This window comes from Amblyraja radiata, chromosome 17 (genome assembly GCF_010909765.2).
Source record: "Amblyraja radiata isolate CabotCenter1 chromosome 17, sAmbRad1.1.pri, whole genome shotgun sequence".
NCBI classification, from domain to species: Eukaryota; Metazoa; Chordata; class Chondrichthyes; order Rajiformes; family Rajidae; genus Amblyraja; species Amblyraja radiata.
The window spans coordinates 40,108,483-40,124,494 of record NC_045972.1 but is presented as its reverse complement, the minus strand read 5'-3'; the positions used below and the strand labels follow the sequence as shown (position 1 = coordinate 40,124,494).

The 16,012-nt window shown below is 40.8% G+C and overlaps 2 protein-coding genes across 2 annotated transcripts in view; one reads left to right on the top strand and one right to left on the bottom strand.

The window, feature by feature from the left end:
• Positions 1-507: 507 nt before the first annotated feature.
• On the top strand, positions 508-11,317 carry tmem170a (transmembrane protein 170A). The gene is made up of 3 exons (XM_033036285.1): positions 508-850; positions 6,048-6,215; positions 8,044-11,317. The coding sequence occupies exons 1-3, from the start codon at positions 739-741 to the stop codon at positions 8,172-8,174; spliced, it is 411 nt and encodes a 136-aa protein (XP_032892176.1). The 5' UTR covers positions 508-738; the 3' UTR covers positions 8,175-11,317.
• Positions 11,318-14,034: 2,717 nt separating this feature from the next.
• Positions 14,035-16,012, bottom strand: part of LOC116982917 (dynein heavy chain 5, axonemal-like) — a 110,983-nt gene continuing 109,005 nt past the window's right edge. Inside the window, exon 67 of the mRNA XM_033036471.1 lies at positions 14,035-14,339. Coding sequence (XP_032892362.1) covers positions 14,188-14,339 — 152 coding nt within the window. The 3' untranslated portion in view covers positions 14,035-14,187. The remainder of the gene's footprint in view (positions 14,340-16,012) is intronic.

Sequence of the window (16,012 nt, the reverse complement as noted above, 5' to 3'; positions counted from 1 at the left end):
ACTGGAGCCGCCCGACGCCGCGTCCGAGCCGAGGATCGGTCCCAGCGACCGCACGGCGGCCGGCAGCGCCCAACTCCGCCAGACACATTCAACATAACCCACACTCCACTTCAAAATTTCTCACGCGCACTTCGCAGCTAACGGGGCGATCAAACGCCGGAAGATATGTTTTTCCTTAATGTCAAAACTATACTCCATACTTTATTTACGCGGTGAGGTATTTGGCCGCGCCTGAAGTTGAAAACAAATGTGTATCGAATGTGCGGGTCTCGAATCAAGCGCGTTGGTGTCCCTCAGAAACCCCGCCCCCCTCGACCGATTGGATGAACCGCCCGATTGTGACGAGGCGTTGCTCCGCGACATGATTGGTCCAATTGCCTGTCTGTCGAATGATGCAGACAATCCCCGCCCCCGCTGGGCGCTGATTCGCTGGTCAGGGCCGCCTGGTCGCGGTCCGCTCGTTCCCATTGGCCGCTCTGGCTGTCCATCAGGTGGCGGGCCGTTGGGTGACCAGGGCTGGTGGGAGGAGGCGGCCTCCGCCGCGCCATCTCCGTCTCCGTCTCCGTCTCCGTCTCTAAATGGCCGAGCGAGGCCGTCCGTCAGGGGGCGTCACCTCACGCCTCGCCGCCGCCTTCCCCGGGTGTTGACGGCTGATGGCGGCCGTGTGGATGAAGCGCCGAGCCCTCGATCTCCCTTCTGAAGTCTCTCGGGTGGATGGATGGGTTTGATGGCTGAGCCATGCAAGGCGCTGGCCTGACGGTGCATCAGATCCTGAGCCTGGGCCTCATCCCCCGGGTCGGGAACACCACCTGCCCCGGCAATTTCACTCTACACTTGTGCCAGTTCTCCGGTGAGTGAAGGGAGCTGACCGGGGGAGGGAGGGAGGGAGGGAAGCCGGGCCGGGCTGGATGTTTAGTTCTTTAGTTTGGAGATACAGCGCGGAAACAGATCCTTCGGCCCACCGAGTCCATGCCGATCAGCGATCACCGCACGTTAACACTATCCTACACACACACACACACACACTTTACACATACACCAGGTCAATTCACATGAAAGATGCTGGATTAACTCAGCGGGACAGGCAGCATCTCTGGAGCGAAGGAATGGGACACCCTTCTTCAGATTTAGAGTCAAGGGAGAGGGAGACACATAAATACGGAAGTGTAGAGCAAAGTGTAGAGTGCGAAAACGAGACATCAAAGGGGAAATGTAGAAGAGATCATTGTTAATCTCTCCACCTCCTAGCCATCAAAAGTCGCATCAGAAAATTAGACACAACATGCTGCACATCTCAGCGGGTCAGGCAGCACATCTTGATTTTGTGTCTATCTTCGGTGTATAACCAGAATCAGCAGCTGCTTCCTGCACAATCGTTGCATCAATCAGACTTTCTACAGTTGCAACTCTATTCTGTGCTTTGTTTCCCCCTCCCTGTCTCTGTTTATTTTCAATGCATTTGAGTTTAATTTATTGTCACATGTCAAGGTACAGTGAAAAGATTTTGTGTCGGAAGGAACTGCCGAGATGCTGCCTGTCCTGCTGAGTTACTACAGCATTTCGTGTTTATATTCAGTGAAATGCTTTTGTTGCGTGATAACCAGTCAGCACAAAGACTACACATGATTACATGTACATTGTATGAATACGGGGTGGCACGGTGGCGCAGCGGTAGAGTTGCTGCCTTCCAGAGCTTGCAGAGTCGGAGACCCAAGTTCGATCCTGGCTACGGGTGCTGTCTGTACGGAGTTCTCCCCATGGGTTCTCCGTATTTATTAGTGACACTGTTCCTGTTCCAGTATTTCTTGCATCGGGCCTTCTTATCAAATTGTAGGACTTCCATTGTGTTGGGTTGATCCTGCTTTAATTCCTGGCACTTGCAATAGGTTGTTGAGAATGTTATGGATTTGGAGAATCAACCTATTGTGTTGCTACTTTTACAAACACTAAAGTTTAATCACTTCCACTTGTTTTCACATCATTGCCATTAGTCTGTTTTTAGCATGCAAAGAATAATTGAACATGTCACTGCACACCATACAGTGAAAGTAACCCTTGCTTTCCCTCTCTCTCCATCCATCCCCCATCCTAATTCTCCGACCAGTCTGACTGTTTTCATAATTACATTTTATCTTTGTATACTTCGTTGTCACCTTCCCCAATCAAACAATGATTTATTCTACATTTTCCTTGAACTTTGATGTGCCGTTTTCACACCTTACCCTTCCATATCTCTGTGTCTCCCTCTCCCCTGAGTCTCAGTCTGATGAAGGGTCTCGATCCGAAACGAGACCCATTCCTTCTGTCCAGAGATGCAGTTCAGATTTCCAGCCTCTGCTATATTTTTATTTTGGATTGTCATAATGTAATAATTCATAATGCAGATGTAGAGTAGGTTGCAAAAACAAGTCATGTCAGCTAAAATGATCTATCAAAAATGTATGTTCAATTCTTCTTTTCATCCGCTTCCATATCCAACTGAGTGCTTGTTTTGCTTTTGCTGGGTGGAAGATAGTACATGTTTCTGAGTTTAATATTAACTTTTTCATTAAAAATGCAATTGTTTTTTAATTTTGAGAACAACTATAATTACACAGAAGTAGAATTTTTGGAGCACATTGATATATATTTTGCTTCACCACATAAATATATAATATTCAGCTTTTATCTTCATTCTGTCCATGGAAGTTCCAAAATTCAGAGCGGTTGATGATTCATACCTGCACACATTTTTCTACATTTTGTCAATTATTTATCAAATTTAGGTTTGTTTCAGAAATCTTCAATACTGAAATGAATTGGTTATTTTCCCAAATTAATTTGACTGACTGCAGCTCAGTTTAAGGGGAGGATGACTGAAGGACCATGTACAACTGGCCATATTGTAAAAGGTGGGGTCGAGTGTTTGGTGGGAATATGTGGGATGATGATGTTCAGTATATATTGTATTTTATCGAGGTAAAAGTACATTTTCCTTTGTACTTTTACCAAGCAAATTTATGCAGTAAAGTTCGAAGAACCGATGCAAGAAATACTGGAACAGGAACATTGTCAATAATAAGTAGCTTGTCACTTTAGTGTGACAATAAAGTCACTATATTGTGACTTTTACATACCATTGTCAAGGTAAGGAATATTGGATGTTGGAGAAGGTGGCTTGGTTTGCAAGGGCAGTTACTGCATTGTTGAGTGGGAGTCTGTTCTTGGGGGAAGGAGTGGGCAGTTAGACAGGCTTGTGTGCAGAAGCAGTTGTGAGCATTCTGTGAGGATGTATTTTGAGAAATAGCTGGGTAGTTGGTGGAAATTGGTTTAGTTGAATAGTATTGGGCAATAGGGGATTTTTTTTTAAACTGGGAAAGGTGTTCTGCTTATTGGTTGCAACTAAAATCTCTACGTCGCAAAATAGAGGCTTGTGTTCTTGAATGGAGTAATTGAGTTTAGAGATGCAGCGCGAAAACAGGCCCTTCGGCCCACCGGGTCTGCGCCGACCAGCGATCCCCGCATATTAACACTATCCTACACCCACTAAGGACAATTTTTACATTTACCAAACCAATTAACCTTCAAACCTTTGAAGTGTGGGAGAAAACTGAAGATCTGAGAAAACCCACGCAGGTCGCAGGGGGAAGGTACAAACTCTGTACAGACAGCACCCGTAGTCGGGATCGAACCAGGGTCTCCAGCACTGTAAGGCGGCAACTCCACTGCTGCGCCACCGTGACCACCCTGATAATTGATTTAACTTGCCATTGCAAATGTGGGACTTTATTAATTATGGTGCATTTAACTAATGCATCATAATTAATAAATATATTCAGAGCAGCCTGTGGCAAAGGAGAGACAGCAGGATATCATGTTACAAATTAATTGGCAATATGCACTGCTCCACCATTAGCCTTGCATATGGCCACTCAATGTCTGCTAGGTTTCAAGTGATCAATTGCATTCAGACTGGTAAAGCAAAATTAAATTTTCTCCAAAAGTGCTGTATTTTTCATGATGCATGGTCCATTGAAGTATAAAGATCTTGCTTCTACAATGCTATTCAATCCCACAAAATCCTTTGCTTTGTTTTTAATTCTAATCTGCCCTTTTATCTTTGCTGACTGTTCAGAAAAGTCACTAGTTGTCTCGCATCCTCTATTGCTTGAGTAAAAATGTCACCCAGTTATATATTTGAACGAATGAAAGCATTGTCTTGAGAGCATGTGGCAAATTCAGTTTCCTGACCGGTTTCAATTTCTTTCCCCGGTGATTTTCTGAAGCTGGGCCCGATTAATTCTGATGAAAGGCCATTGACCCAAAACATTAAATCTGCATAGATCTGGAAATTTCAAACTATTTTGTTTTTGTGGTATTTGATCCTGAGATCTGCCAATCATATGACCAGTATCACCAAAACATTCTGCTTTCATTTCTGCAATGTTGCCCAGTTTTGGACCTGTCTCAAACCTCTTCAGCTGAAACTCTCAGCAATGCTTCCACCAACTGTTCCATAGCTCTCCTGGTCAACATTCAAACTTTCACTGTGCATAAATTTGCTTGGTAAAATTCGGAATCTTGTATCTTAATTTGTACCTGGTCCAATTCAGCAACTCTGATGCTTACTGATGTACACTGGTATCCAGAATAAAGGCAGAAGCTGCTTGCAATATTCAAGGGGCAAGGCAGTATCCGTGGAAAGATTTAACATTTTAGATCGATAATGTTTCATCATTAGTGAAATATGTTTTCACTTGCAGAGAAGATGGATGGTTGAAGTGAACAAAGGGTATGGGCCAAGTAAGACTGTCATGGGGTAATGGCTGAGAGAGAGAGAGAGGGTGGTGAGGCTTTTTAAATCCCGTGATCTCTCTACAGAAATTGTAAATGGAAGGATGCAAATGAAAACATGGAGTGATTAGGAGGGGGAGGGGGTGAGAAGATAATTGAAACAATGTTGGAACTGTAAAATGCTCACTGGAGAAGCAATATTTTTCTAAAATATTGGGTGTTGAGTGATGAAGCTAATAATATTGTCAAGCCCAGGCGATCATGGGTGGTGTTGTCCAGCATGATATGTAATGGAGTTGTGATGTAATGCTCAAATAAAATTATGAATATTGATTTCTCTAACTTCAAATAACCCTCGTATCCCCTCTCTCTCTCTGTCCCTTCCCCACCCTAGTCATTGTACACTATTGTCCTGGTGAGTTTTATTGTATGAACTCATTAAGAGATATAGATACATAGATACATAGAAAATAGGTGCAGGAGTAGGCCATTCGGCCCTTCGAGCCTGCACCGCCATTCAATATGATCATGGCTGATCATCCAACTCAGTATCCCGTACCTGCCTTCTCTCCATACCCCCTGATCCCTTTAGCCACAAGGGCCACATCTAACTCCCTCTTAAATATAGCCAATGAACTGGCCTCAACTACCCTCTGTGGCAGAGAGTTCCAGAGATTCACCACTCTCTGTGTGAAAAAGTTTCTTCTCATCTCGGTCCTAAAGGATTTCCCCCTTATCCTTAAGCTGTGACCCCTTGTCCTGGACTTCCCCAACATCGGGAACAACCTTCCTGCATCTAGCCTGTCCAACCCCATAAGAATTTTGTACGTTTCTATAAGATCCCCTCTCAATCTCCTAAATTCTAGCGAGTATAAGCCAAGTCTATCCAGTCTTTCTTCATATGAAAGTCCTGACATCCCAGGATATGTTCCTGCAGTTCCAGTTGAAGGAAGCTGCATCTTGCAAACTTGACAAGTGGAGCTGGTGTTTCATGTTCTGTGTGTGCTTACAATCAAAATCACTCAAGAGGAATAGTGGATGTGTTACTTCTGTCTAACAGAAATCACTGTCTTCAAGATGAATCAGTCAAGGGCAACAGCAGAATGTATTGGGACTTCATGAGGTTGTTCTATTGATGTTATTCTGTGTATTATCTTCCCAGGGAAAGCAGTGCATTATGAAACGGGACTCGGTGGACCTAATCTATCACTGGGTTAGGTACAACATTAAGATGGTTTGACAATGATCTAACCTTCTGCTCTTGTCCATTGCAGAGATGTGGTACGCAGTGTTCCTTTGGGCGTTACTGTCTACAGTTTTTATCTACGTTCCTGCTGGATTATTGGCATTTGTAATGTTGCGGCACCATAAATACGGCCGTTTCATGTCGCTGGGTATCCTGGCAGGGATCTTGGGACCCATCACTGCAGCAGTGTTGACGAGTAGGTGTTTCTTTAAAGCTTCAATTAATTAAAACATTCTCCCCAAAAGTATTTGTTTTGCTTATCTCAAAATATCTGAATTCCAAATATTTTAATGTTTCCATGTTATAATGTTTGGTATTGTATTATTTACTTTTTATCATGTATGTATTATGTCATTGGGTTTTTGTCATGGGAAGGTGGCGAACAGGGTTAGTCATCTGTTTGCCTTTCTTGCAGTCCCCAGCTGGGCCCTTTGCTCCAGTGCTGGATCTTCAAGGAGCTCAGCTTCCCGGTGGAACTTGCTGCTGCTCGTGTTGGCAGATGGTTCCTGCCACTGGTGATCCTGATACCACCACCCGGCCTCGTTGCACAGATTACCAGAACGGTTCAGCAGCTTGTTAACCCCTGAGGATTTTATTTTATTTTTAACGGCTACTTGTATTCTCTATGACCAAGAGAGAATGAAAGTGGGGTGCAGTCCTGCAGACTCCTGTGCCACGCTGCAACCCAGCTCAAAGTTACGGTGCAAAATTATGGCTATCAATAGATTATTCAAGGCTGGCCCTCCAAATGCCAAAATGGACCTGTAACTGACTGTTAATTGAGGTTGGAATCCAACTATTTAGAGTAAGAGAGGTAGGGGAGCCTGGTAATGCAGGAGACACGGCAGTGTGCCTGGAAAGTAATCCAGACAGCAGCGCCTCGTGTGTGGTTGCAGAGCCTGTACATGAGCTCACTTGCATATACTCTGTGTTCTTGTTTTGGTACAAGTTCAGTAGTACGGTTGCTACACTATACCAGTTTAACCATAGTGATCATTGGCCTGGGCATGCGCAGTCGGAAACAATCAAAATACCGAACTCGCTTATTCAACCTTGCTGAAAGAAGAGACGCGGTCAATTTTAATCTTTGCTTTTTTCCTGGATTAGGATAGTCTATTTCACTTTCTAGACTGCATTTCTTCTTAAAGAACAAGATGCAATATTTTCACACTCATCAGGGTGACGTAGCTGGTAGAACTGCTGCCTCACAGCACCAGAGACCTGGGTTCAATCCTGACCTCAGATCTGACCTGGAGTCCTTTGGTTTCATTCGTGCGCTCCAGATTCCTACCACATCCCAAAGACGTGCGGGTTTATAGGTTAATTGGCCTTAGTGTGGAGGCTGTGGATTTGAAAGTTGGGTGACAGAGAACTAGTGTGAACGGATGATTGATATTCTGTGTGGAATCTGTGGGCCAAAGGGTCGGTTTCCATGCTGTGTCTTTTAATCTATATATATATATATATATATATTGTAGACAATTGTAGCATGATATTCATGTGAAACCTGATCCTTTTCCAAAGTAATTTATATTAAGTGGTACAGGGTCCCAATTTTACATTATGAGCTGTTCTGTTAGATAAGTGTTGCCTTTTTAACTGGCTCTGGACATTTCATTAATGATTTCATCAGAGGTATCCATGACTTTCAAAACTATAAGCAACATGTTTCTGTCATTTGAACAAAAATGTCCTTGTATTGTTCAGCTACAATTGTAATCTGCTTACACTTTTATGAAGTACCTCGCACCATTTAATACGTTAACAAAGCCAAACAAAGTGAATTGATAACAAAGCCAAAAAATTAATTGCATAAGACAAACTTTATTTATATATAAATACAGCTTTATATGTATAGAACAGTCTTTATTTATATTTGATTCTATGACTCTGTTGTCAATGCAGTTTGATTGTCCTTTCTGTTGCATTATCAATGCCACTTGATTGTTTTGCACCTTGTTGGATGTGTATGAATAGTGCAAGGATCATGCCCAAATGACAAGCCATTGAACATTATCTTGCAGGTGCAGCTATTGCTGGTGTCTACAGAGCTGCTACAAAGCAAATGGTGGCTCACGAAGCTCTAGTTCTTGGGGTCGGACAGGTATTTTTCGTCGTGGCAATTGCCTTTCTACGGATTTTAGCGACTTTATAGCAGGAGGTGATCTGCCCATCCAAGTGGGCAGGATTACAAGTTCAACAATATCGCACCATTTTCCAGCTTGAGGCTGCATAGAAATTGCACTGTACCTGTGGAATCCAAACTAGCTCTATGCCAATCATCGCTGCTCAACTAAAAGGAATTGGCAACACCATAAAGGTAGATTCCTTAGGATGGCCAAGCGTGAAGAACAAGATGCAATATTTTAACCACTCATCAATGTACCATGTATATTTGAGGTACAATGTGACAAGATATCACTGCAACACCAGTCTTTTGAGGGTCTCAAGATCTGAGATTTGTTCTTTTTTCAAAAGTCAAAGCCAAAAGAGGTAATTTGCGTAATTTGCATTTATTAGGCACACAGACTTTTTTTTCCACAATTTAACTTAAGATTAAGACTTGTACAGGTATTTTGTAAAAATTATAAAATGTTTATTGTAGGATTAGAAAGTCAGACCACCAAGTTCATTCTGAGATGGACAGAACTTGTACTTTGATTCTGCTCACTACATCTCAATATTTCAAGAGTAGGAATAATTATGAAAAGACAACCAAAACACTTGTAACTGAAGATTACCAAAGGGTAAATACCCAAAGAACTGAGTTGTTACAGCTTCGCAGCTTAGACAAGGTGAACAGTTCTAACAATAAGTGGCATCTTATTTTTAGAGTTTCTCCTTTTAAAAATAGGATAATTTCACAACTTAAAAAAAAAGTTGAATAGTTGAGTTTGAGATTATGAAATTCCATTGTTTATCCCCAGCAAAGGAAATGTGATCTTAATCATTCCTCATTATGCATTCAACTCAATCAAGCAGTGATTATAAATATCTCATCCATTTATCCTTGTTTACACTATATAGTAAAGTAGCTTTTATCGGTAATTACACACATATCCATGGTAAGACTAGGGTGTGTATAATTTTTTTTAACAGCCACAACTAGGGCCCAAGCGGCCTAAATTGCCAATGTCATGCACTTCGCTTCTGGAAACATCATAAATAAGCAAATTTCATTTTCTTAATGTACAACTAGTGTTGCAGGTATTTTTACTAAGCCAATGACTGAGAATGTCCTCCACATTTCTGACTAATTACCAGTTACCAGCTCTTGATTGCACAAGTAGAAAGTAGAGCATGACTTTGGAAATGATCTGCAGTTTTCACTAAACCAGTGGGTGAAGTTTGGTCCTGATTTTGATTTTCATCCTGGAAACTTGGAATGTTGTTTCAGTTGCAGCTTTTGACATTGACCTGTGTTAACTGCAGCAGTAACTATGCACATGTGACTGATGTTAACTGTGCACGTGTATGTACAATTCAGGTGTGCCAATCATTTTAATATTTCCTAGTATTTAAAATCAGCCATTGTAATATTTGTACATTTTTAGAAATCCTTGTTTAGTTGTGTGTATAAACGATTGTTAATGAGCACACCTTAGACTAACTGTAAGAAAAGGAATATTCTAGGTTGTGTTGACAAAAAGTGCTGGCCATCTGTGGAAGCTGTCTGCACACCATGTTAAATTCTGCAGATGAACAGGTTTGCATATTTCCATGATTTGCCAACCATTTAAAATAGATTTGAATATAGTTTCTATTTTTACATTACATTGGTAATGCAATTGCTGTGAAATAATATATATAGCTGTTATAGAAAAAAACAGAAACTATAGGCCACACTAATTTATACCGACTGCTCTTTACAAAGGAGCCAAACATGAATGTTCTGGAACAGTAAATGGAAGATCAGGGATCATGTCAACATTATCATCATACCTGTTCCCATTTACGTTCTCCTTCGTGAGAAAACATTTTTCAATGAATGCTATCATAGGTGACAAAGCCAGACAATGTTGTGATTTGTACAATAGAGTGAAAGCGGAGAGTTGGGGAGGAAGAGAGGAGAGAGAGAACAGAATGCACAATGTCTGGTTTTGACCCAGACTTGGAGTTTTATTCCTCCTGCTGCGGCCATTAACTTGCTCTGTGCTAGTTTGTTACTTATCTTTTATTTGTTTTGTTTTCTGTTCTTTGAGTTTAGTTTGCACTTTCTATCTGCACTCCTCCAATGTTCCTTTTTTTTTCTTTTGTCTAACCTGTGCTGTAGTTGGGGTTATGTCCTGACCTTGTTCATTGCAACTGAGTACTAATGGTAGGAAGTTGTTTTATATGGTGTCACACTAAATAGTTATCTGCTGAATAATTATCTAGGAAAATTGTGGGAGGAGGCTGGTTATGGGTGAAGGAATTTATTAGAAATGTCATATTGTAAAAGGAAATCACTTGTTATCTGATAGTAGGATGTGAGTTGGTTATTAATTGACAATTAAATGGAATGATAGGCTCTAACCTCAAATACCAGTGAAAAACCCAAGTGATTAAAAAAAATAGGATTCCACTTGGTCAACATAAAGTATTGGTCTTGCAGGTAATGAATAGTGAAATATTGAGAACATTCATTTCTCAAAAATATTTGCCTTTTTGCATCTAATCTGATATTTTCCTTGTGTTTTATTCATTAATTCTGCATTTGCTTATCTTACTATCCTTTTAACCAGAGGAGTATTTCCAAATTATTTTGTGCTGCATTGCAAATTTGCTTATAAAGTAATGTCTAGTCAATGGTCTTGATACTATCCAGATAGAATGTAGATGTCTGCTATGCTGTGCCTGCAGTTATTCATGTAGTAAGTGTAAATATAGTCTAAGTATGTTTGCACCTTTTATTTTGATGTTGGTCATGTTGCAACCACATTAGTGAATATTTACTAATCATTGTCACTTGCATTCATTGTAAACCCAATTAATTTTAGTTAATTATACAAATGATACCTTTTTGTAATATTTAATGTATGCAGTGGAAGCCTCTTACCAATGGCTTCTCTTTCTAAATGAGTTGTCATGGTACAGTCAAATAGGTCGTTAGCTTACTTGATTGTTCTGTAAACATGTCTAACAATGTGAATTTTAATGTTTATTATGGGTTTTTAATGCTATGTAATGATCAAATATTTGTTTGGAAATTTATATTGTCAACATGGGGAAATCAGAATTTTTATTTTTCTACTTACATTGCTAATTTTGGTGATATTTACTGGAAAGTATTTATACAAAATAAATTTTATTGAATGACTTGTTTTTAATTGTATAAATCTTGATAGAGATATGCAATGCTTTAAAATGAAGATATTTTCACATTTGTGCGTTCTATTTATTTGCATTTTATTTTAAAACTGCTTTACCTGAGAATGGCCTTTATTTCCAGTCATTTTCCTGAAGTCACCAGAGACACTGATTCTACTGAAAAGGTTTTGGCTGTTGCTTCTCTTTTGCAAGTTTATGTCCACATCTATATGGAATTGGAAAAACCTGAACTGAAGTTTATTTATAACTTACTACATACATGTCAGACATTCCCTGTTATTGTTACTAATTGTATTATAAAAGGTGGAGGTTGCAGATCTCCCTTGCTTCCTCATTTGTCCCTTCTCCATGAAAGGTGATGGCAGGAAGTGGGTATGTTTTTTTGGTTGCTGGTAACTCTCCTGCACAATGGCAAGGTGGTGAGCCAGTGCTCTAAATATTTGCTTAACGAGTCTATAATCTATCCATATTGCACCCATGCCATTTCAAGAGGGAGTTAGATTTAGCATTTAGGGCTAAGGGAATCAATGGATATGGGGGAAAAGACGGGACGGGGTACTGATTTTGGATGATCAGCCATGATTATATTGAGTGGCGGTGCTGGTTCAAAGGGCTGTGAACGGCCTACTCCGCACCTATTTTCTGTTTATTCATATAGCATTTAGGAACACGGTTGCTGAAATAGAGACACAGGGCTACTCAGCATGGAAAGTTGCTTCAGCCCAAGTTGTCCATGCCAAACACATTGACATTCAGTGCTATTTCTTTTTGCCCATAATCCCTCCAACCCGTATCCGACCAAAATAGAGTTCCTCCTTTCATGCTGCAGTTTGCCGGAAAACATTCTTGACCTGTGCACACCACGTTGAATAATGCAACTCCGCAGTGTTACAGGAGGACAGGGAATTAACTATAGGTGGGAAAGAATAACCAACAAAAAATCTCAGTTTATTCTCATCAATGTTCTCAATAGAGTGAAGGTGGGAAGGTGGTTCCAATCATAAACACTGGCATTCAGCATTTTAAAATTAAGGCTCTCACTACAGCCCAATGTTATTGAGCCCACAAGTCTGAGACTTGCTAACTGACGGATAGCAGTGCACCTGTATGTCATTGGCCTTATCCAACAGCGGCACTGGGACTCCCTCACATCTGCATCCTACCTATCTGAGACTCTAATGGGATTCTAGGAGTTAGGAGCCAATGGTAGATCTAATGAATTTGCTTTGGAGAAATAATTTAAAATGTTCAATTCATTATCTATTTGAAGACCAACAGTTGTAAAATATTTCAATGTCCGCAGCTTTTTCATATCTGTTGACATATCAGTCAGCATTGATAAGAACGAAGGTCTGGCTCCAGTTTTACCTCCTGGCAAGGATATTGCAGAACTGCGCTCGACTGCTGGAGGTGTACAGGCGTCTAGATCTCTCCGGCCAGCTCAATCGAGGGTATAGAAGAATTGGCTGTATTGCAACATTTATGATGTTAAGCAAAAGGGTGTGGTTTACGGAAGCAAATCACTCAGTTTTTGCCAGCTCTCAACTCCTCTACACATCTCTCGACTTCCGTTAGTGATGACAGTGGATGTTTCTTCATGTGTTGCTCAACATACTTGGGTCCTGTTCTAGTGGCTTGGTGCATTCATACTTTGCAAACATTTTTCATGTGACCAGTTGAACTTCAGACATTCTTTTTACAATCTTAACAATTTGAAAGGAAATTCAGGTTTCACACCATTATTTCGACAGTACAGTGGGGCAACGGTAGAGTTGCTGCCTTACAGCGGCGGTGATTCCCTCCTAACTACTGGTACTGTGTATGGAGATTGTACATTCTCCCTCTAAGCGTGTGGGTTTTCTCCGGGTGTTCCGGTCTGAAAAAGGAAAGGACACAAAATGCTGGAGTAACTCAACAGGTCAGGCAGCATCTCTGGAGAACACGGATAGGTGACGTTTCGGGTCAGAACCAAATTTCTTTGAGTCTGAAGGATATCGACCTGACACATTGCCTATCCATTTGACCTGCAGAGTTACTCCAGCACTTTGTGACCTTTTGTGCAGTAACCAGCATCTATGTCTAAAAAGTAAAACGTTGACAACTTTTTTTTCTGCAGCTCTGAAGATTGGAGTCATGGGTAAAGTAACTGGCAACACCAATGGCTTCCAGGGATAAATAAACAGATATAATCCATACACCTCATAGCTGAAACAATAATGGACAAGTTACAAATACAGTTTGCCTTCAGAAAGGTATCAATTGAAATAAAATTACAATCAGCTGTAAAAGGCTGAACAGGGCAAGTACAAGAATGAATTTAAAAAGTCAAACTGCTTATGAGGTCAGTGTAAATAATCTGATGTGTTAAGAGTAAGAGTGCACCACACTAACATTGCTTCATTATATCGTTTGCATACTGTTAAACATTTTGGGGATAAGTGAGTTTTTATATCTTGCGTATTAAAGATAATATGCAAAATTCCAGGGCACACAGTTCTCCGGGTAAACAAACAACATCATTAAAACACTGCTGTGCAACACATTATAGATTCAACTCCATTATTATGATTATTATTGCAAGTAAATTCCACTTAATGAATAACTGCAGCCAATTGAGACTTTCTGATCATGTGGAAGCAGATCTGTGCCTGTTCCTGCACAATTACATGCTCTTATTGCCAAACTTTTCTCAGCCAGACTTCTTGCTTTGAATTTGGATTTCTTACTTTGAAGTTGGGTAATGGTCAATTGGAATACGGTTACTCTTGTATCGCATTGTTAACTTCTGGTCAATGTAGTTTCCTCTTCATCTTCATTTTCCGCCTGAATCTTTACCATTAGACTGTCAAGTAAACTTCCTACTTCACATCACAGAGCAATGCAACACCTCTCAGTATCCAGTGATCAGGTGGGCGCATCGTTTTCAAGTCGACAGAGGCAATGTAATTCAGATCAGTTCTTACTGGCTTTTTGTAGACAGGACAGGAATACACCCGTACATCTTTAGAATCTGCAAAGAGGACAAAGGTTACTAAAGTTAAAGTCTCAGAATTTCAATGGATGAATTTGAAATCATTTATTGGAAAAACAAGTGTTTTTAATTCCATTTTGGGATCTCGACATCCACAATTTACTCATCCATCTCATAGATGCAGTGAACCACCTTTGTGAACCACTATGGTCCTTCTGGCGAAGGTACTCTAAAACTGCTTTTGGGTCAATAATGCAGGGTTTAGACGCAGTTATAATGAAGGGCCAGTGTTACATTGCAAGTCCAGAACCAGGGGCCACAGTTTAAGAATAAGGGGTAAGCCATTTAGAACAGAGACGAGGAAACATTTTTTCACACACAGAGTTGTGAGTCTGGAATTCTCTGCCTCAGAGGGCGGTGGAGACTGGTTCTCTGGATACTTTCAAGAGAGAGCTAGATAGGGCTCTTAAAGATAGTGGAGTCAGGGGATATGGGGAGAAGACAAGAACGGGGTACTGATTGGGGATGATCAGCCATGATCACATTGAATGGTGGTGCTGGCTCGAAGGGCCGAATGGCCTACTCCTGCACCTATTGTCTATTGTCCAAGTCAACTCCAGGTGACGTGGAAGGGAACCTGCAGGTGGTGGTGTTCCCAAGTGCTTGCTGCTCCTGTTATTGATGGTGACAGTCATGCTTTCAGGTATTGGAGTAGCCCAGGTATGTACAGCAGTGTTTACCCTCCATCAACTATCGGTGGTGGAAATAAATATTGAGGGCAGTTGATGGGCAAGCAATAAAATGGGCTGCCGTGTCCTAAAATGGTGTCAAGCTTGTTGAGTTGTTAGCCTTGCAATCACCCAGAGTATTTTGTCGTGCTGATTTGTACCCTGCAGATGATGGAAACACTTTTGGGTCTCCGGAGATGAATCATTCACCAGAGAATACCCAGCCCAATACCTTATTCACAAAGCCATAGTGTTTACGTTGTCAGTCCCATTGAGTTTCTGGGCAATGGTAACCCAGGAAACTGATAGAGGGAGACTTGGCAGTGATAATGCTGCTGATTGTCCAGTGCCTGCAGTTACATTCTTATGGAGGTCATCAGTGCCAGGAACATCTGTTACTTGCCACATATCAGCCTTTTCCTGAATGTTCTCCGTCTTTCAACATTTTAACTATTTTTGACTTTACTGTTCTAAGTCACCCCTATATTTCCAGAACCAACTATATTTGCAACTCTGATCAAAAATATTCATTAGAATCAGACTTTATCTGCACAGAAAAGGGTCATTTGGCTCAATGCAGCTGAGTCAACCATCCACTTGCTTCCCATCCGGCGTCTAAACTTTTTGTTTTACTTTTGCTCATCTTGGAAAGGTATTTTAGATTCGTTATTGATAATTAATGCCAAAATATGCAACAAATGCAAAGACCTCAACATGCCTGGATAATAATAATTTGGAATCTGAAACTAACCTTGCAAGAGATTCAGAAAATACAAAACAACACATACTAGAAACATTCAGCAGTACGGGTGGTATCGGAATTGTTTTATTTCATCAAATAATAAAGTAGCATATTAAAAAATGAATGTCAAACTTGATGTAAATCTCCCTGACATCACTGTCAAGGCTGAGAATTGGATCTTAAAGTTATTCCATGTACTTTTGACAATTTATCCGCAGTTAATGTCAATCTTAATTTCACTG

Excerpts from the sequence above, each read along its gene's own strand:
- tmem170a (XM_033036285.1), top strand. The coding sequence starts at position 739 with ATGCAAGGCGCTGGCCTGACGGTGCATCAGATCCTGAGCCTGGGCCTC. Across the intron at positions 851-6,047 it reads ACACTTGTGCCAGTTCTCCG|AGATGTGGTACGCAGTGTTC; the intron begins GTGAGTGAAGGG and ends TGTCCATTGCAG. Across the intron at positions 6,216-8,043 it reads CACTGCAGCAGTGTTGACGA|GTGCAGCTATTGCTGGTGTC; the intron begins GTAGGTGTTTCT and ends ATTATCTTGCAG.